Source organism: Drosophila sulfurigaster, chromosome X, assembly GCF_023558435.1.
Source record: "Drosophila sulfurigaster albostrigata strain 15112-1811.04 chromosome X, ASM2355843v2, whole genome shotgun sequence".
In the NCBI taxonomy this organism is placed as follows: domain Eukaryota; kingdom Metazoa; phylum Arthropoda; class Insecta; order Diptera; family Drosophilidae; genus Drosophila; species Drosophila sulfurigaster.
This window is the reverse complement of record NC_084885.1, coordinates 25,200,864-25,223,433: the sequence shown is the minus strand read 5'-3', so window position 1 is coordinate 25,223,433 and position 22,570 is coordinate 25,200,864. Positions and strand designations below refer to the sequence as shown.

Below are 22,570 nucleotides of genomic sequence, written 5' to 3'. Positions count from 1 at the left end.
ACGACGACAACGAGGACATGTTAAAAACCCTTTTTCGAGCAAAAATTTTATCACCCGGTTGGCAGCAAAGTTCTCATGAAGCCATTGTAACCCTTTCACTTAATTATTGGGCACATTATGTGCCATATTCATGGCAACAGACGAACAATGCAAACTACTCTATATACACATATATATATATATGTATGTGTGTATGTGTGTGTGTATTGACTACCTGAAATTGTGCAATAGGCTGTGGCGAACGCTTCCCTTCCCTTTTCCACTGAGATTTCACGCATTCATTGAGAAATTTTCGTTGTGTGTGCGAAGGGCGCTCAGCGATAATTACACCACCAAAGCACACACACACACACACACACGCACACATATTCACATTTATATTCACATCTATTCACATTCACATATTCTGCGTGACCCAGCGACCAAAAAAATTGCCAGGTTGCATTTCGCATTTGATTCATCCACCCACTCATATAAAAAACATATAAAACTCTCCATGTAAACAAATCTCAACCATTTTGGATTATGAATAACCTTCCCCCTGCCCCTTCCCCTCTCCCCCTCCCTCTACTGCACTCATTTCCAGTCCAACTAGCACAACAACTCTTTGGCTGGCAGCTGCCAAGCTCTTTAAGAGCTGCCCTCGATTTCGATGCCATGGATATCAAATTTTAGATAACTTACCCCTAAAAAAGAACAACAAGAACAATTCCATGAGTTCTCCTTCATCATCATGTAAATCAAACCATTCGCCATTTCAAATCCCTCAACCAAAAGTATGATATCATTGCTGTAAAATACAACAACAACAACAACAACTACAAAATGGGGAAAAGTTTCTCTCAAGTACATAAATGAAATATAGTTTAGTACTTTAATGAGTTTTGGGTTTATGATATTAATATACTGAATTAAATGCTTTACCAACAAAAATATATGTATATCATATAATATTTGATATGATATTCAATCATTACGTATTTATCTATCTTATATGCATAATTAATTTGGAATTATGATATTAAAATACTGTGAAATCAAAGTATTTACTTTCGATATACCATTGGCACTAAATAATACTTACTTTTGGTATTTTTTCATCAAATATAAATCATTCTTTTATCAATTAAATATATGTAGTTTAGTACTTTTATGAGTATCGGGTTAAAGATACTGAATTAAATGCTATACCAACAAGAATATATATCATATATGATACTAACTTATTAGTTATTAAAATACTGATAATTTCAAGGATTTAAATGCTTTATACCATTCACATCTATTTTATATTTTAGTATACCAAGTCAGTAGTTATTTTTCTATCTTATATACATAATTTGTTTGGGATTACGATATTAAAATACCGATAATTCAAAGAATTTACTTTTTATATACTGTTGACATCAAATAATACTAACTTTCGGTATTTTTCTAACAAATATACATCATTAATATATAAATTAAATATATGTAGCTAAGAACTTAATTAGTTTTCGTTTAGTGCTATTAAAAGACTGGAATTAAATGCTTTACCAATAACATTTACTAAACTTATTTGATATGATACTATTATTTAGTATTTAAATAATACTAACTCGTTTGGTACATTAATAATTCTTTCATTAATGATATATAGTTTACTTAACAACATAATTAGTTTAGGGTTAGAATATTGAAATACTCGAAAATTCAAAGAATTAAATTACTTTTTTATACCGTTGCTCCTTTTATTTGGTATACAAATAATACTAACTCATTTGGTTCTTTTTTTCTATCAAATATTTATAATTCTGTCATTTAATAAAATTTGATTTAAAGCATATTTATTTTAGGCTTATGGTATATTAAAATACTGACAATTCAAAGATTTAAATGGTTTCTCCATTTAAAGTACTAATTACTTAACTTTTTTATATCATTGGCATATTTGTTATCTCACACTATTATTTAGAATCTAATTAATATAATTTCATTGAAAAAATGAAATAATAAAATTGAGTTTTTGCTTTCACAATACAATCTCATTTGTTTATGTTTGCGATTTATGGATAATTCTTGAATAGTCTTTGAAGATTTAATTAGTTTTCTATTCAATTATTTCAATGACAGTCTTTGGAATTTGATTTATTTTGTTTTCCTTAAAATATTGACTTTTAATAATTCTATATTCTTGTTTAGATTACTTCACTCGTTTATTTCAGTAATATAATTTATGAAAATGATATTAAAATACTAACACTTCAAAGATTTAAATGGTTTCCCAATCTTAAGTACTTCAATTATGTTTCCATAAAAGTCAGTATTTCATTTGAAATGTGATATAAATATTAAAGAACTTTCTGCAATGTCACACTGATGAACTTTTCATCTATATTTAAAAGATCATTAAAAGCACAATAATTTATGTGTTAACTGAAGTAATAATCTAGTAAAAACCAAAAAAGTGGGCGTGGCTGGGAGACAAAAACTAAAAACTAAACGCAATTAAATGTGAGATGTTGTGACGCCTTTTGTCTGAGAATGTGGAGAGTGAACAGCGAAGAAGTGGAACTTTAAATCACTGAGAACTGAGAACTAAGAACTGAGAACTCAGAACTCAGAACAGAGCTCGGGGCGAGGGCGGTCAAGGGGTTTGTGCAGGTCAAAAAGAGAAATACAGAGCGGTCAGAGCGGGGAGAGCGGCGGGGAACAAAGAATCCGACGACCTAATCGATGTGGACTACACAGATTATTAATGGATTTTTAATATCATTTGTGTCGGCGTAAATTGTATTTTTCAACTTGAGAGTTGAGAGCGAAGCGAAAAAAAAACGATTTATTGACACGAAGTCAAGTACAAGGTGCGGTCACACTGATTTCGAAGAGATAGAGATAGAGAGAGAGAGAGGGTGAAATATGGTCATACAAAAATCATAACAAAATCGAGCATGTAACGTAATGTAGCTGTATATCAGACCCTCTCTCTCTCTCTCTATCTATCTATCTCGCTTGCTCTTTCTCACACTTGACGCTGGTCCAAGTGTGAAAAAATGATTGATCGATTTCGATTTCGATTCGTGCAACATTCACAAAGGGCGCCGTGCTGTTTATAAAGAACTTGGACATTAGCTCAGGGCTGGAGACGCAACAGGGACGGGACACGTCAAAAGAGATGGAGATGGAGAAGGAGGAGGAGGAGGGGGGTTAAAGGACAGACGACGACGACGGCGGCGACAGCAACGACAATCGGCATAATAAGATAGCAATTATTTATCTCAAAAAAAAAAAACTGAATAAAGGCCAATTTTTTGATTAATGAAAGCGACACAAAAAATCACAGCGCTAACAAAACAAGAAACAGAAAAAGAGAGAAGTGAAGTGAAAGGAATCGAAACGAATCGAAATGAAACGAATTCAATCTGAATCCGAATCCGAATCCAAATGAAAGTGTTGATTTGCGTCTATTTTCCATCTCGATGTCCCCTAATAGTCACCTTTTACCTTTTGTAGTATTCACTTTTGACGACCTTTTGATTGTCTTCGACGAAAAAAACAACAAAACAAAGTCAAGTCTCATTTCATTTATCTTCTCTTTTTGGGGTTATTATATTTGTTGCCACCTCTTGTAAGAAGTGAGAGGGGGATGGGAGGGGGAGGGGGGAGAAGAGACTTCGTCTAACATCTAGATTACGCTCAAATGCAAAAAGTTAACAGACCATTGAAAAACATTCGAAATTCGCATGTTTCGACAGGTCTAGACAAGACCAGACATGAGCCTCCTACACACACACACACACACACACACACACACACACCCAGCACTGAATGCATCAATTCCAACTCAACTCAATTCAAGAATTATAAATATATAATTATTATTTGTGTAGTTTTATAGAGATGCTTTTTATTACATTTGCTTGGAGGGAAATTTATAAATGTACTTTTATTGAAATTCATTTTTGAGATAAAGTAAATCAACAAGTTAAGTAACTAAAGCATAAACAACACATTTCTAAATTTATAAATGTACTTTAAAGGTTTTGGGACAAAACGAAATAAAAATTCACTTTAATATCATCGATAATTGAATTATAATTGAAAATTTTAAAGTTACGTATATTTGTTTTTTATGAGAATAATTTTTGCACAAAACTAAAGAAAAAGTTAGTTAACTCAAGAATATAAAAACACTTTTCCAAATTTATGAATGTACTTTAAAATTTTTAAATGTGGTGTATATTTTATTTTTAATCAAATTAAATTTTAGAACAAAACTAAAGGTGAAAATATAAAAACAGACTTTTAAATATCAAAAATTCCCACACTTGGCATATCGTAAAAAATGATATTTGCATTTTATCAACGGAAATTCTACAAACCTAATTAAAAAGTAAGTTAACTAAAGAAAAATGCACATATTTGAAATACTTTAAGAAATGGACTTTAATATCATTGATATTTGCATTGTAATTTAAAACATTAAAGTTTGGTTTATATTTTATTTTGATGAAAATCAATTTTAGCACAAAGCGAAAAGAATAAACTAGTTAACTCAAGAATATAAAAACACATTTCGAAATATGAAAAAGTTTCCTCATTTGAAAAATTTTAAGAAATTTAATATCATTGATATTTACATTGTAATTAAAAACTTTAAAACTTTGGTTTTCATATTATTGTTATTTAATTTATTTTTTAGAACAAAATCAAGTCAAAAAGTTAATTGACTAAAGCATATAAAAACACTTTTCTAATTATGAATCATTGCCACATTTGAAATACCTTAAGAAATGGACTTTAAAATCATAAAAATTTGCATTGAACTTAAATTTACGTGATTTTTTTATTCTCTCCTAAAATATCATATTTATTTTACAATTTTTGAATTTGTTGCCACATTGAAAACTGTTTTAAACTTTTCCCTTTTTGCTGTCAATGCGAATGCCAAAAAAAAATTTACATAAATTTTCTGTTCTTTAAATGAAGTGTGAAGATTTAGCGTGAAACATATTTTTGAGTAATTTAATGGATCTTTAAAGCATAATTAATGCACGAATTGTACATAATTTATTTATAGCATTGCGCAATGAAAGAAAATAAACATAAATCACGTCTGCTTCAACAGCTTGTAAATAATTTCATAAATAGTTAAAGTGTGTAATCAAGAAATGAATTATGTTAAACGTTGACTCTTCAAGTCTTTAAAAGAGAAACTCTTTAGAAACCAAACTAGAAAAATAGCAAATAAATAATAAACTGATTAAAATAATTGCGACAAATTCATAATTTTGGTAACTTCTTAGAGATGAAAGTATTAAAGTAGCAATTGAATAATAAGTTTATTAAAATAAGTACGAAAAGTAAGTAAACAAGTAAGTGAATAAAATTGAGGACAAATTTAATAATTTTAAATGTTTAAAAAGTACATAATAAATTGAATACATAAAGATTTAAAAAATGTGTTTTTGTTTTTTCATGTAAAGATCTAAAAATAATAGGAAATCTCTTCCTTACAAATTAGGTAAATCACAAAGTTTACTGGGAAAATGTTTTTTTCCACTTAATAAATAATTCTACAACAAATGGAATTCGAATTAGAACTGACGAAAAATGAAGTTTAAATAATTGTAAATGTTTAATTAAAAGTATATAAAAAATTGAATACATTATAATTTGAAAAAGGTGTGTGTTTTTTTTTTAATTTACTTAACTATAAATAATTCGAAATCTTTTCCTGACAAATTTGGTAAGTTACAAAATTTGCTGACTAAATAATTGTACGTTCATTTAATTATCTATAAATAATTCTACAACAAATATAAACCAATTTCAAATTGACGAAAAATGAAATTTAAATAATCTTAAATGTTTAAATAAAAATACATATATAAAATATATAATATATACGTATAAAGATTTGAAAATTGTGTTTTCTTTTATTTAATTATCTATAAATAATTCGAAATCTTTTCGAGGGAAACAAGGGAAGCGAAATTTGACTGGAAGCTGTGCCTTTGGCTTTTCGAATTCAATTAATGCGCTGGAAGCGCTTTTTTTTGTTGTTGTTGTCTTTAAGCTACAGCTGTGCTTCATTAACATCATTCGAGTCCTTTGTGGATCCTGCGAAAGTTGCCGCAAGCTGAGTATTGCGATGGTCAGTTGGCAAAAAGCGGTAATTGATAGCATGTGTGTGTGAGTGTGTGAGTGTGTTGGTGTGTGTGAGTGAGGGGGCGTATGTGTTTGTGTGTGTGTGTGTGTGTGTGTGCTTAAGCTTATGTTAATGCAGCTATCAAAAGGACAAGCATTTAAAGCGCCTTCAAATACATATTTAAGTCAACCTCACACACACACATATGCACATCTATGTATAAGCATGCTTGTATATAAGAAGAAGAAGAAGAAGCAGCAACAGCAGCAGCAGCAGCAGACGTCGGTTCTTTGCGTCTTTGTCACCAAAGAGCGGTGCTCAAATACTATTGGTGCAGGAGACAGCAAAAATCGCCCCCATGTTAAAGTGTCGTTTCATGTGACACACACAGACACACACACACACACACACATAAGCGTACATACACATAGAAATTTGTGGCGCAATCGCATAGCCAGTAAAGCAAAGTCGTCGTCGTCGTTGCCGTCGCAAAAGCAAGAGGTGTGCTCACACACACATACACATACACCTAGCCAAACATCACATGCAGAGACAGAGAGACACACACACACATATACACACACACACAGATAGACAGGCAGGGCATTCATTGGTGTTTACTAAAAAGAGACGGACACACACTCACACAGCTCTCGCAGTCACAGTTACAGTCGCTGTCGCAGTCGCCGTCGCTGTTTTGCTGGCTGCAGCAGCAGCAGCAGCACCAGTGGACAAGACATCAAATGACAAAAATTTTAAAAAGAACGAACGAAAAACGCAACAACAACAGCAACAACAACAGTAGCAAGAGCAAGTAAAGTGTGACGACGACGACGACGAAGGCGACAACAACAAGCAGCAAACGACAACAACAACAACAACAATATTGCTGTGGCCCCATAATGAGACGAAGACAAAACGACGGCAGCGCAGCCGGCGTCGATAGAGCGACAACGAATTGGCTTGGCCATTGCCATTTCATTCGAACAAATGATGGGGCCAACTCGTTTTAGCTCTGTCACACGCGGACTGGCTAATGGCACGACACTCACAAGCACACACACACACACACCAACACACATACGTATCACACAGAGCTGGCCCCATGAGAGAGAGAGCGCGTGCACAGTGGCGCGCTCTTTGGTTGGCGAGCAAATGACACTGCATGTGACGCTGTGGCCGATTGCCAGAGAGCAGAGCAGAGAGAGCGGGAGAGCCAGCAAAAAGGTGCGTGAGCGTGCAGGTGTATGAGTGTGTGTGTGTGTGTGTGATGGTTGTATTGCTCTGCTCTGCTCGCTCGTTCGCTCGTTCGTTTGGTCGGTCGCTCGGTCAGCAAACACACAAATACGTCGCATGTCAACCACTCGTCGTCGTCGTCGTCGTCCACTCAGACGACAGTGTGCGAGCAGGCTGGCAATAGCCCAAAAAATATATATCGATGTGTGTATGTACAATATGCATGCATGTGGTGATATTATTGCTCTGCTCTAGCGCATGCATTTCCACTCTGCTCGATATGTCCCATGTATTATTTTTTGTTGGTGCTGTTGTTGTTGTTGTTCTTATAGTTGTTGTTTTCCTATAAGCGTTGACCATGCGTATGCTTGCCAACGCCCCCGCCACAAGATTTACACTGCTTGCTTTATTAAGCAAAAACAAAAATACAACACTTTAAGCTCAGGGTGTAAGTGTGCTTTAATCTGTCTTAAATATGCATATTTAAAGCGGCACACAACTTATTGCCAGTGCAATCAATATAATAACAGCCAGAGCTCATGCTCTTGTACTGTTTAAGAGAGAGTCCGTTTGTTTCTCTCTTCAGTGTGCACTGCTTAACCGACTGCAAAGGCGCGTGTGACAGAGAGCAACAACAAACTGCCTCTAGCGCTGTCCCGCACTCGCATAGTCTCTGTGTGTGTGTGTATGGATGACCCAACGAACGACAATGTGACACAGCCTAAACAAGCAGCACACACACACACACACACACTTGCATATGTAATACACCTACAACTACAACCACAACGACAAGCCAATTCCAATAGCGCCTCTGTTGCTGCTGCTTCTGCTGCTGCTACTGTGGCTACTGCTCTCTCACACTCACACTAACACACACACAGATAGTGAGAGAGACAATGCTCAGTCGCTCGTTGGCTGCTGGCCTGGGCTTCAGGTAGACAGACGACGAGCATTTGTGTGTGGGGCAGTTACGTTGAACTTGTCCGCTGCTGCGCGTCTCGTCTGCTGCTGTCGCTATTGCTGCTGCTGCTAAGAGAGCACACAAAGTGTCACCCACCCCGTTTGTTGCTGCGTACGCGCGTCGCTCTCTGTGTGCGTGTGAGTGTGAGTGTTAGTGGTGCTCTGCCGCTGTCTCTGCTCTGTCGCATTTTGTCGTCGTCGTCGTCGTCGTCGTCATCGTTCGTCGTTACATTTTTTCTGCTCGCAGCCACACGACAATCAGTGTCACCCACGACTTTCGAAGGAGTGGATCTCTTCTGCTGCTTCGCTTATTGCTGCTGCCGCTGCCTTCTCTCCGTCTGCGTCTGCTGCTGCCTTTTGCTCTGTCGCAGTCACCGTCACCGTCACTGTCAACGTTACGACGTCGTTGTCGTTGTCGTTGTCGTCGTTGCCGTCGTCGTCGTCGTGTTTCACTCGTTTTACGTTTTATGTTTTTAGTGTGCGTGAGACTTCATAACGTTCGCCGTCGCCTTCGTTGACGTTGTCGCCTGTCGCTTGTCGTTTGTCGTTGTCGCCGTCGCTTCGGCAAAACAAGCAACATACAAAATACAAAAATTCAACAACAAAAAAAACTATTTATACAACAAATATTTAAAAATTATACAAAAACTGAAAAAAAACTGCAACGCAACGCTAAGAAAAAAATCATAAATAAATAAAAAAAAAATATGTGCAGCAAATTGAAATTTTTTTGGTGATACAAAATACAAGAAAAATACAGTTACAAAAAAAAAATATACAAACAACAACAAAAATCAAAAACGCAGCAGCTCAACAAAAAAATACAACAAAACACAAATACAACAAATTGTAAGTAAATTTATTTCTTAAACAAAAGTGTTATTGTTGTTGGCCGTCGGCGAAAAGACTAAAAAAAAAAAACTAAAAACAAATTTCGGACAAAACCCAAAATGAAAATTTGTAATTAAGATTTTTGTCGCTATTTTGTCGCTATTTTTTTTTTATGTTTGTTTTGTAAATGTTTTGTTAAGATACAAATTGAGATACAAAAAAACTAAAAAAAAACCAAATGAAAAGAAATAATAAGAGAGTCATCAGCATCGTCATTATCATTAGCATTGCGATCATTATGATGGTCGTTCATTGCTCCTTCAGCTTGTCCGCTGGCTTATTAAAATAGTACAAACAACAACAACAACAACAACTACAACAACTGTGAACAACAATAAACAGGAGAATGTTTTTTTGTGACTTTCAACATTGCCGATAATAAAACAACATTCGACGCTGGTCATCAAAAAAAGCAACTTGTGATTGGTTTTCTCAGTTGTTGTTGTTGTTGTTGTTAAGACATTTAAAGCGTTTGACAAAAATAATTACCCCATGTACACTTCTTGTTGTTAGTGTTGTTGTTGTTGTTGTTGTTATAGTTACTATCGTTCCTAATGAGTCGCAACCACACATAAACATAAAAAACAATCTGCGATAAATCAACTATCGAAGCATCAAAGCTAACCAATGCAACCGGCTGCTGACTTTTCCCTTGCCACAGCGCAGGAAAATTCAGCAGTCAGTGTATTTGTTATAGCTGCTGCTTAGGTGCACTTGAACACCAAGCAAAGTGTTGGCAAAATGCATTTAAAAACGCACTTTTGTCACATTTATCTTGAACGCTCTTTTAGTTTCGTTTACTTCTGAACTCTTCCTTTCCCCACTTATTCTTCGACTACTGCGGAATTCTTCCCTTCCCCACTGTTGACAAATTCAGTTGTGAAAGAAAAGTTGAATATTTCGTTTCAATTTTTAGTTAGGATTTTTGTCAAACTCATTTCAAATTCAACTGTTTTTTTGAGTTACTTTGTATTAGATTTATTCTTTGACCACTGCTGAATTCTTCCTTTCCCAACTGCCGCCAAATTCAACAGCCAAACAAAAGTTGAACTTTTCCTTTAGATTTTTAGTTAGCAATGTTCTCAAACACATTTCAAAAATTCAACTGTTTTGTTGTTTCGCATTCAATTACATATTGTTTTGTCGACTGGTGTGGAATTCTTCCTTTCCCCACTGCTGCCAAATTCAGTTGGTCAGTGTCGGTTTATTAGAATATGTTTGTCTTGTCTATTTGTTGTTGTTGTTGTGTTGTCTTGCTGTTTTTGCTGTTTTGGGGCGCATTTAAGATTGATTCGGAATGATAGCCAGCCAGCACATAGCAAGCAAAGAGAGCGGCACCCAAAGATGATGATGATGATGATGATGACGGACTCGTTTGCTATGATCTTGACGTTAACAATTGTCCCCAGCGTGGTCGACAAGCCGCTAAAGCTAAAGCTAAGCCAAAAGCAAAAGCTGAAGCTGAAGCTGAAGCAAAGGCCCGCACTTTTGGCCATCAATTTAGCTCGTCGCTCTCAACGTTCAACGTTCATCGTTCATCGTTCGTCATTCGCAATTACAGTAGCCAACAAGACAGCGACAACAGAAACAGCGGCAACAATAAAAAGTCACTTGGACTAGCTGCCGATCACTGCATGTTGTCTCAGTTGTTATTCTCCTCTCCTCTCCTCGTTGTTGTTGTTGCGGTTTTAATGGACGAGGCCCCGAAAAAGCTGTAAAAAATCTTTTGCTTTTTGGCCAAGCAAATGAGGCAGGCAAACACTTTGCTTCGCCTTCGTTGTTGTTGTCTTTTATAACAGATCTCGATGCGACATGCGACGCGATATCTTTTATGCCACATACACACACACACACACACACATGCCACAGTGTGGCAACTATCAAATCGTATTTCTTCTTGTTGTCGTCCCACTGTGCACACTTGTTTTTCTTTTTCTGTGTGTTTCTGTTTTTCTGTTTTATTATTTATTTAATTGCGCAGCAGCAAATCATTTATTTGAAATCTCTGAAATTGGCCCAATACTTTGAGACTTGTGGCTTTTTGTGGGCTGGGGTGTGGGGTGTGGTTAAATGTGCCGCGTTGATAACAGCGCAAAAAACGGGGGGAAAAAAATCGTCGCAACAAACGTTGCGCAACTTTTCGCCTGTTTTCCTCTTCATTGCTTTCTGATTAGGATTTTCCCATTGCTTGCTTTCCCCCTCCTTCCTCCTCATTCTCTTGACCGAGTGACTTTTTCGCATTTTGATTGACATCCTCCGCAATCGGCACTTTGGACCTTTTTGTCCAGCTACCCAGCTGCCCAGCTGCTGCTCAGTTGACAGTTGACAGTTGACACCATCAACAGCATCTCATCGACAACTGCGGACCAATTGAGGACACAAGCTTCGTTGGCACCGTGGGTGCGAATTGCATTTGCCGACGGCACAAAAGCATTCATCAAAGACACTTTGTGCAGCTTCAAGATACGATTGAAAACTGCTGTAGATACATTTGACTATTCAAAGATACTTCTCGCACTTCATAACGTAAAGATTATATTTCAATTAAAGGCTACTTGCAATTGCAGCTCACAATTTGAGATTGCATCTCACAGATACATTTTATAGCTAACCGCATTTGACAACTACTTTTGCATCGCAAAGTTGTTTAGAATTCAGACACAAATATATTTGAATCTTTTAATATGTGGATACCTAATTTCATATTATTTCATTACTAAATTTCATTTTTATTTTATCACTTCATTTTATAATTATTAGATTATTTCATTTTATTTATAATTTTTTACTTAATTTCATATTATTTACGTAAAATATTTTAACCATCAAGTGATTTTCTTAATTGAAGTTTTATGTGGTTTTTTAGATCACGCTTTAAATTTTATATGATTTAATAAATATTTTCATTGTGAAATGCATTTGCATCTAGCAGATACTTTTGTATCTTGTAAATACTATTGTATCTTTCGTATTACTGAGTGACTTTTCGTCATACTAATGCTTTGAACTCGATTCAATATATCTTTTTTTCTAATGTATCTTGTAGATTTTGCAGTATCTTGTATATACTTTTTCATCCAAGTAAGCGTATATTTATTTGAAGGATGATTAGAATACATCGTAGCATCAAATGCATTTGTATCTTTGAGATACTTTTGAATCTTTTGCACGGCAGTGACTTCTCAACTGTAATTGCATCTTGCAGAGACTTATGTAGCTTTAAGATACTTTTATATTTTTATGGATGTTAACATATCGTTTATGCCAAGAATTGAACTGAAATGGATTACATACTATTTCTAGCATCAAATGCTTTTGTATCTCGCAGATACTTTGGAATCCTTTGCATGACAAAGTGACTTTTTAACTGCAATTGCATCTTGCAGATATTTTTGTATCTTTGAGATACTTTAGTATCTTCCAACTGCTTTTTTCCTATATTGCATCTTGCAGATACTTTTGTATCTTTGAGATACTTTTGTATCTTCCAACTGCTTTTTAACTGCTTTTGTATCTTTGAGATACTTTTGTATCTTTGAGATACTTTTGTATCTTTGAGACACTTTTGCTTTTTCAACTGCAATAGCATCTTGCAGATACTTTTGTATCTTTGAGATACTTTTGTATCTTCCAACTGATTTTGCATCATTAGATTTTAATTTAAATTGATTGAAACATATTTCTACCATCAAAAGCATTTGTGTCTCGCAGATACTTTTGACAAAGTGTCTTTTCAACTGCTACTGCAAATGCATCTTGCAGATACTTTTGTATCTTTTTTTCTCTTTACTGTTATTTACATTCTTTCTTTATTAGATTAGTATACTAATTATAAAATATTTTTACCATCAAATGCAATTGCAACTTGCAGATACTTTTGTATCTTTTTTTTGTGCTTCATACTATCAACTTTGCTAATCAAGAACATTTTCTCCTCCTATTCATTGCAGCACATCACAAAAGAACAACAAACAACAGATACAATGGAGCACATTATGAATCCATTTATGCCGCCCGCCTATCTGCTGGGTCATCCACCACCGCCACCACATCCGCATCCCCACTCGCATCCACATTCGCATCCTCATCAACACTCGCATCCACACTCCCATTCGCATTCACATGCGTTGACACACGCCTCGCCAGCCAGTTCACCAAATTCCACCATCGTTGGCTCAACGAGCGGCGGAGGGGGTGGAGGGGGAAGCAGCGCCAGCTCGACAGGATCCAGCTCGACAACGAAACCGAAACGTTGGGGCTCACCTCCGATCAATTTGGCCGGACAATTCATCAATCCGGCGACGGGTAAAAAACGCGTTCAATGCTCCATTTGCTTCAAGACCTTTTGCGACAAGGGAGCGCTGAAGATTCACTTTTCGGCGGTGCACTTGAGGGAGATGCACAAATGCACCGTGGATGGTTGCAACATGGTGTTCAGTTCGAGGCGTTCGCGTAATCGTCACAGCGCCAATCCGAATCCCAAACTTCATTCGCCGCACATTCGTCGCAAGATTTCGCCACACGATGGACGCACGGCGCAACAATTTCCCGTGTTTCCAGCGGCGGCAGCGGCAGCGGCTGCATTCCCTGGCTTGTTGCCACCGGTGCCACCGCCACCGCACGGACATCCGCATCCGCATCATCCACACCATCATCCGCATCATCACGGTTACAGCTCCGCAGCAGCGGCGATGATGTTTGGCGGTCAGACGGGATTGCACAATTTGGGATTGTTGACGAGTCGAGCGCAGCAGGAACGTTTATTCGGCGATCTCGAAGAGGGTGAGGGTGAGGGAGAGGGTGAAGGGGAAGGAGAGGGAGAAGGCGAAGACGATGGCGTCTATGTGTATGTGGACATGCATGCGAATAGCTCGAGTCCAGCTAGTCAGGATTGTCACAGCGAGAACGAGAATGAGCACGAAGTTGAGCCCGAGGAAACCGATGTGGAGACCGAACTTCATTGCAGCCTCAGCCTGGCCAGCAATAGCAATAGTCTGGCCAGTTGTCCCGAAGAGGAAGAGGAAGAGGAGGATGGAGAGGGGCAACAGGAGGAGGAGCGTCCGCTCGATTTCAGTTTGCACAAGCGGCGCGATGCCAACTGTGATGAGCAACTCTCGTCGAGCAGCGGCAGCATCAAGCAGCGACGTTCGCCAAGTCCCTGCGGCTTCTCCATGGAGCGTCTGCTGGGCAAGCGGCGACGTCACAACAGCGTCGCCTCCTCCAGCAACCAAGACGAACAGCAACAGCAACAACAACAGCAGATGTCGAAAGCTTCCGCCTCGAGTCCGGTCATCAAAATGGAACTCGATTACGATAGCGGCAGTGACAGCCACGCCCACAATCTGTCGCCGCTGCCAACCGCCGCCCCCCACCACCACCACCACCAACCTCTGCAGCAACCGCTGAAAGCGTCGCCATCAGCAACAACTTCAACTTCGACGTCAACGTCGACGCCGCCAGCTGCTTTGCTTGGCTGCTTTGGCCTCGATCTCGAGGAGCAACAACATCATTTGCGTCTGCTGCAAACTCAAATGTTTGCCGCCGCTGCCGCTGCGGCTGCCTCTGCCTCTGTCTCGGCCGCAGCGTCCTCCTCAGCAGCAGCGACTCCAGTTGTGGCGCCACCTGCTGTGGCACCTTGGAATCTCCTCTCCGAGGTCTATCGCTCCATGTTGCTGAGCAGCGGTGGCGTCGCTGCTGTTGGCAGCGCCAAATCATCTGCCACGGCAGCGACGCCGGCTGCGACGTCGGCGGCGCAGTCGGCGACAGCTAATGCTGCTGCCATCTCGGTGTAAAAAAAGCTCAAATGCGTTTCTCTCTTAGCAAATACAAAAAATCGATCTACATATATTCGTGTTTTTTTTTCCGTTGGTCATGAAATGGCAACTGATCTGGTTTTTACAATGATTAATGTAATGTATAATCTAATGATTAATGTAATGATAATGACGATGATAATGATAATGATAATGATGATGAAGATGATCAAGATGATGATTACTAGCTTTTCTACTCGTACTTGTGTTATATATATCCGGTCTTTTTTTTTTGTAATTAATAATGTAATGTAAACACATATTATTAAACTAATCTATTTACATATATTATATTATATTATTATTATTTTTTTTTTTGAGCTATGTTAAGTTAAATGCGACATCTAAGTGTATAGTATTCAAATCCGTTCCTCAAGCAGTTTGGTCCCACTGTGCGGCCTACAACGAAGTATTCACATATTTAAAACAAAAACAAAAACTAATCTAATTAATGTTTAATGTGCAACGATGCGGCATAAATCGAAACAAAAAACAAAACAAAAAAATATGAACAACAAAAAAATTATATTAATATTAATATTATATAGTAGAATATATATATTATATAATGTTTAAGTGCAAACAGCAATTTTTTTTTCATAGCCAATAACTATTTGTATTTGTAACTAACTCTGAAATAAGTCAACAACAAAAAATATGAGAGAAAAAAAATACACAAAAAGAAAAAAAAACAAACATATCTCGTGTAATTTCCCCTCCTCCCTTGTATGTATTCCCCCTGCTCCCTTAAACGAATTGCCGCAAAAAAAATAAGAAAAAAATCATATAAATTAAAAAACCAAAAAAACAACAAAAAAATCAAATCATAGACGTGTCTGTGCATGTTTAGTAGAAATGTTATTGCTCTCTCGCTCTTTCTCGAAACGAACGATTTTGCTCTCCCTAAGAGATTAATTGTGTAATATGATAATATGATGATGATGATGATAATTTCTCATTTCATTTTCAAACAATAAAAAACCACAAATATTGTGAACAATATCTACAAATATCCATAATTAATTGTGCTCCTTTTGCGGGGAATCTTCGGGGGACTTTTATTTTCCAAAACTTTTCAGGTTAAAAAGCTACAAAAAAAAACAGTTCAATTCTATTTTAGCATTTAGCTTTCATGGCAAATTGCGTCGCCTTTCGCTGGCCTTTCAAATTATGCATAGCCTGGGAATTTCATAATGATCAAATGATAATTAATTATGCATTGTTCATCGACTGCCCACATAAATGACTGCGAATCATGCAAGATACAGATGGGTATTCGATTATTACACAGAATAGCAGAAGCTTTTTAAGCAAGCAAATCAATTTTGTGTAGAATGAAAATTCAAAATGTTTTTTTCTGAGAAGTAAGAAAGCTACAGTTGAAATTAAGCAAAACAGTGCGGTATTATTCCTAAAGTATACCAAATGTTATGTTTTTGTTTTGTATATTAATATAGCACTTCATATGGAAATATACCAAAGAGTGTAAAATATACCAAATTGTTAGTCAACTAAGGCCCTAAAAAAGAATTTCTTGACTAATTTCTACAATTAAAATTAAGCAGTGCAGTATTATTTCTAACATATACCAAATGCTTTGTTTTTGGTATATTAATATAGCACTTCATATGAAAATATACCACAGAGTATAAAATATACCAAATTGTTAGTCAACTAAGACCCTAAAAAAGAATTTCTTGACTAACTTCTACAATTTATATCTGATCGCAACTAAATTTTCAGTAAGCAGTTGTTTTTGTAATTATGTACTAAAAAAAATGTTAAAATAATTTAAATAGATTTTATTTAAATATTTTACGGATAATTTATGGTCATATTTTTAGAAGAAAATCAGAAACTGCTATTTCAGTGTGCAGTCAATACGTTCTGCACTTGTGTAAAAATAATAAAATAACAGGATAACAGGAAAACTAGAAAAAACCAAAAACAATAAAACGGAGTTTTTGGTTGTTTCTCATCTCTAAATTTCATTTTACAAAAACAATATACCAGCGATCAACTAACAAAATGGAATATATAAAAAACCTTTATGTAGTTTTTTTTTATGTCGTTCCTAAAAGTTCCTAAAATATATCTTAGTATAATGCTAATCCATAGCTATAAGAATAACCTTTACTTATTTTGAAGATAGTTTGATACGTCGTTTTTGTTTTTTGCGACAAATTCCGCTGTTGTCAAATTGCTTAAAAAATAAGAATGAAGAAATCTATTTAAAATTGCCAATTAGTTAAAGAAAATATTCAAATCAAACTTTAAGATTGTTACAAACACTTTTGACAGCATTTAAACTCTTCTAGAAATGTTCAAAAATAAAACAACGTGTGCTTTAAAAGCTTAAAATATTGATTTATACAAATTTTTTACAACTGCACTTATAATATATATATATTTTGTATATTATAGTATGTTTTTTTTTTCAAAGTATTCAATGGCATTGTTGTGAGCACAGTGAAATTATCTTAATAGTTGTGTTGTAATTAAATGCTTGATAAATTCCCAAAGACTAATTATATTAATTAAGTGAACTTTACATTGGAAAATGGATGAATTCAAGGATTCGCTATAGAAAAAATCAGCATATAGAACAACACATTGTATTCAATCAGCACTCATAACGATAATATTCAAAGGGGTGTGGCAACCACATCTCAGCTTCATCATTAGCCTGAGTTCTGGATAGGCAGCCGCTGTGGCCACTTATGGACAGATTACAACCACACAGAGATAGAAACATAGATACTCATTAGACACTCGACAAAATAAAAAAAATGGGGAACAAAAAAAAAACAACTGCTTATGAATAAAATTGTTGTAAAATTCCCGAAATGAAGTTGCGTGAAAGCGAAACCGCAAAATTGACATGAATGCCGGCGTGAAGAAGAAGAAGAAGAAGACTGTGAAAATGTCAAGTGCTTGACTACAGAGGGGGGGAAAGCGCAAAGGATGTGCGGAGAAAGAAGGGAAGAAGGGAAGAAGGGAAGGAGACAATCCGTCACGAGACGAGCGACAGCTAAATGCTTGCCACATTTATGAGATGATCCTTGGCAGCGTTGTCACTTGAGACACACACACTAACACACACACACACACACACACACTGGCACACACACATACATACACTTGTTCAGACAACCACAACGACAACAACGAGAGACATTGCCATGAAATGGCTGCGTTCTGTTCTGCATCTCTGGGGATCTATTTACTTTTAAGTTTTCTGAATTGGATGATGTCACAAGCATTTGAGGGGACTCACAGAGGGGGGTAGCGGGTTAGCGGGGAGCGTCTGACTTGGGTATTCAAGTGGTTTGCAAAAAATGGAAAAGGAAAAGGAAAAGGTTTCGCCGCCGTCTTTATGAAATATTAGAAAAAATGTACAAAGCGTTAAAAATTAACATTTCAAATGGGATTGCGATTGAAATTTCTTTTTCTTTTCTTTTGCCCATGTGTGTGTGTGTGTGCTGGGGGTGGAGTTGTTAGAGGGGGAAGGAGTGGTGGGGGGAGGATGGATGCAAATGCGTTTATTTTTGGAGACAATTGAAAACCACTCGAGGGTTATTGAGATGTGACAGTCAAGTGTAGTTTGCTGGGGAGACGCGTCGCGCAGCTGGATTTCAAGTTGAGCGGGTTTTGGGAGTTGGAGTTGGAGAGTTGTTTGAGAGATTGAGAGATTGCGAGTTGCGGCACGTCGCAATGTTAACGTGACGTTTGAAATAGGATCAAAAATTGTATTTTGCACAATTCAGAGCAACGCAACAGTCACGAATGCGATATGCGATACACATACATATATGTTATATATCGCTATAAATACGCACTTGATTTCTGTCGAGTGTGTGGGGAGCACAGAGAGAGAGAGAGTGAGAGAGAGATAGATAGAGAGAGAGAAATAGATACTGCAAAGCAAGTGCGTCCACAGCAAGCTGTCAGACTGACAGCACGAGGGGCGTGGCAAATGTGGGCAAACAAAGCAGCCAGCCAAGCTATTGTCAAAAGATCCTTTTCAATGCGACGGTCAAGCATTTAAGCTGGAAAGGTTCATTTGCATTTTGCAAACAGAATAAATTTCCTAAAGTTTGCAAAGCATGAATTAGTAGAAAATTAATAATTTACATTTCTAGTTATCGCTGAAAATATGGTATATTTTGTACTTTACGGTATATTTTGAATACAGTACTTCAACGATATAAATTTTATCTTTTTTTAGTATTATGTTATATTTTAAATGCAGTATATTAACGGTATACTAAATATGGTATTTGATATATTTTTACATCTGCGGTATATTTTGAATGTAACGCTTCAACGATATACTTAATATGGTCTATGGTATATTTTATTGTTATGGTATATTTCGAATGTAGTATATTAACGATATACTAAATATGATACTTGATATATTTTAATTTAATAGTATATTTCGTATGTAGTGCATTAACGATATACCAAAAAATCTTTCGGTATATTTTAGTATTTTTGCGGCATATAATTTTGGTATATTTAAAAATTAATTCAGCACTAGCTTTTTTCCAAAATTGGTAGCAGTTATTTTTTAAAGATTATATAATTTACATTAGCTGAGAACATTTTCTTACATAAAAAAAAGCATTACAATTATTTTAGGTACTTCAAAGTGTTTTTTCCCTACTTAATAAAGGATTTGATTTACAGCTAAGCGATTTTCACACATAATTATTTTTCTTTTTCTCTTTCCTTCTCCGAAACTAGTCTTGGTGATTTTTTGTTTTGTTTGTGTCATAAAATCGCCAATTATTCGCCTTCAAAGCGAACATTAATCAAAATACGACTTGTGAATATTCCATTTTCAAAACGGGGATTCATTTCTAAAAGATTTTTGAGGGGATATTTTTTTTAAGATTTATTCATGAGCATGTAGTTTTAAAACTACTTTCTAGAGTCTAAAAAAGCCCGTCTAATAAAAAGAACCAAATACATTTTACAATTTGAGAAAAAGTTTCAGTCAAAGTTTCATAAGTTTTTGTTTTATAACGAAAAATCACAAGTAACATAGTATAGGATACTCAAAGTCTCACTGACTTTCAAAATTCCCCATTCAATAAAAAATCAATTAGTTAAAGATATTGTAAGTAATATTTTAGAAAAATGATTTATTCACTATATTTTGAGCTTAAAAATCACTTCTATATTTCCCATATAGTTGGAAATTTCTCACTGTATAAATTTGTAATTGATTTATTTAGTGATCTAAGAGGTATTTGTCAACACGATCCATTTCCATGTTGGAGACAATCGTGAACTGAAATCTTTTTGTCATTAGCTTGATTTTAATTCAGTTTCGCAGTAAATGCGTAATAGGTGGAATAAATGTGTTCCCCTCCCCTCGTTTTTTGAGGTCAGTGTGGAGGGAGATAAGCTTCTGTTCAACGAGATGAGATGAGAAATGCAAAGAGCAAAGAGCAAAGCAAAGAGAGCAACGAGCAGTGTAATCATCATAAAATGCACTCAGATTTGGGTAATTGTTGATAGCAAAATAAGCAGAACAAGAACAAGTAGAAGCCGAGAGAAATAAACAAGAGAAGAGATGTAGATGGAGATGGAGAGAGAAGACAAGTAGTAGAAAGAAGACATGGAGACAACTTCGATTCCAAGTAAGTAAATATACTTAATTTTAATGACATAGAAATTGCTGGTAAAGTGCTCGCTGATTGAATCTCGTTAGTTGCTCGTGTCGCAGAGACGGAGATGGAGACGGAGACTGAGACGGAGACTGAGACGTAGACAAAGTCGGAGGCTGGGAGAATACCAAGAAGCGGCCTCGCGAAGTCGCTGCCGCAGTCAACGTTGCGCACAGTTTGCTGTACTTGGGGGCAATTAATTCGACATTTTAATTTACATTTCATGGGAACATGAAGCAGCCACAGGTGAGTGTAAAATTCTACTACTATTCGTATTCGTATGTGTGTGCGTTTGTTTCTCTATTTTTTTTTCTTCTTCTATTTTTTTGGCCAACGAAGTAAACGAACAACTTTTTGGACAAGTTCGAAAATTACTAAAAAAAAGACACTCAACTCGAACTCTAAGTCAACTACGACTTCGACTATTAGAGGCCAACAGACAAACTTCGAGCATCGACCGCTGACTTATTTCATTTCACATATCTGCATGAGCAATTGAACTTTAAATTTTCAACGCTAACGCCACAGATATTGCTGTATTATCTGATATCAAGGCCACAAATGTCACACAAATTGAGTTCTATTGTTCAGTTGCGGATAAACCATCAAGGTCGCTAGCTGTGACTTTAGCTTCAAATATAATATATATCAAGGTCACATATAATAATTAATTCCCATTTTCTTTTAATTTTTTTTTTCCTAAAGTTCTACAATAACACGCGATTTAATCACACATTTTAGATTTCATTCAATATGGAATTACGTTCAAATAAAATTGTCTTGCACTTACCGTATCAATTTTTGTATTCCTGATGATTTCCACTTCAACTGCAAAGAAAAAAATGAAAGAAATGTTAAACGAAATTTCAATTTAATGAGCCTAATATGAAGTTTTCTGAAATAGAAGAAATAATCAACAACCTTTTTTTTATGAAAGCAATCACTTTCCGTTCTTTTTTACAAAACATGCAAATTCAAATAAATTTAAAAATAAGACCTATAATATTTTCTGGAAGGAATGTTAATTTAAAACAAAATTTTCAAGAAATATTATAGCAACAGAATAATGTGTAGTATTTCAATTAATTGTAGAATTCATTAAGGAAATACTTTATGACAATATGGTATATCTTGTAGTCTCTGCAAAATATATGCATTTAGTACTCTTTCAATATACCAAATATAGCATTTAGTATTTTTGCAATGTATTAATTCGACTGTGAGATACCCGCTACCTATTGCGAATAAAAGCAAATCCGTGTGGTATTTATTTTAAAATATACCAAATTAATATACCGCATAAATACTAAATATACATCAAAGGTCATATTTGGTATATTTACATATATATTGTATTGATATATTTTGGTATATTTGTATAGTGACTACATTCTATATACTATATATAGTGAAAAATATACTAGATTGTCAACCAATAGAACTGACATAAACTTAAACTGCGTGAAAACATAACAAGTGATGTTGAAAAAAAAATTATATTTCTATCTTTTATAGCCTCAATGATCTAGGTGATAAGACGGACGGACAGACAGACCGACAGACGGACAGTCAGTTGACGCTGATCAATAATATGTATAGTTTATAGGGTCGAAGATGCCTCCTTCTGCAAGTGACACACATTTCCTGCAGGCACAATGTTTAAAATACTCTTCTCTGCCCTATGGTCCATGCCTATGCCTTGGATTTGTTAAAGACAACTTCAATCTTTGTCTGGGATTTATTACTTATAATTAGTTAAATATCATTTTGCGGATAACTACAACTGCTGTCCAACTCTTAAGAGACTTTAAAGCTGATTGCACGTCGAATGAATGTTTCGATTAATTGCGAGAGTCCTG

The 22,570-nt window shown here is 35.8% G+C and overlaps 2 protein-coding genes and 1 long non-coding RNA gene across 7 annotated transcripts in view; 2 read left to right on the top strand and 1 right to left on the bottom strand.

Moving 5' to 3' along the window:
- LOC133847017 (uncharacterized) overlaps positions 1 to 22,570 on the bottom strand; it is a 321,107-nt gene that overhangs the window by 51,695 nt on the left and 246,842 nt on the right. For 3 of the 5 annotated variants that reach the window (XM_062281723.1, XM_062281721.1, XM_062281719.1), the window contains one exon: positions 21,502 to 21,539. The exons of the other annotated variants lie outside the window; for them this stretch is intronic. The gene's annotated coding sequence lies outside the window, so the exon portion shown is untranslated. The remainder of the gene's footprint in view (positions 1 to 21,501; positions 21,540 to 22,570) is intronic. 5 annotated transcript variants of the gene reach the window in all.
- Positions 8,340 to 16,056, top strand: LOC133848264 (protein disconnected). Its single transcript, XM_062283758.1, has 2 exons — positions 8,340 to 9,178; positions 13,171 to 16,056. The coding sequence occupies exon 2, from the start codon at positions 13,204 to 13,206 to the stop codon at positions 15,010 to 15,012; it is 1,809 nt and encodes a 602-aa protein (XP_062139742.1). The 5' UTR covers positions 8,340 to 9,178; positions 13,171 to 13,203; the 3' UTR covers positions 15,013 to 16,056.
- LOC133847018 (uncharacterized) lies at positions 20,297 to 21,587 on the top strand. Its single transcript, XR_009895114.1, has 3 exons — positions 20,297 to 20,684; positions 20,756 to 20,957; positions 21,453 to 21,587. It is a non-coding gene; the product is annotated as an uncharacterized LOC133847018 (long non-coding RNA).

Coding starts and splice junctions, on each gene's coding strand:
- LOC133848264 (XM_062283758.1), top strand. CDS start 13,204: ATGGAGCACATTATGAATCCATTTATGCCGCCCGCCTATCTGCTGGGT.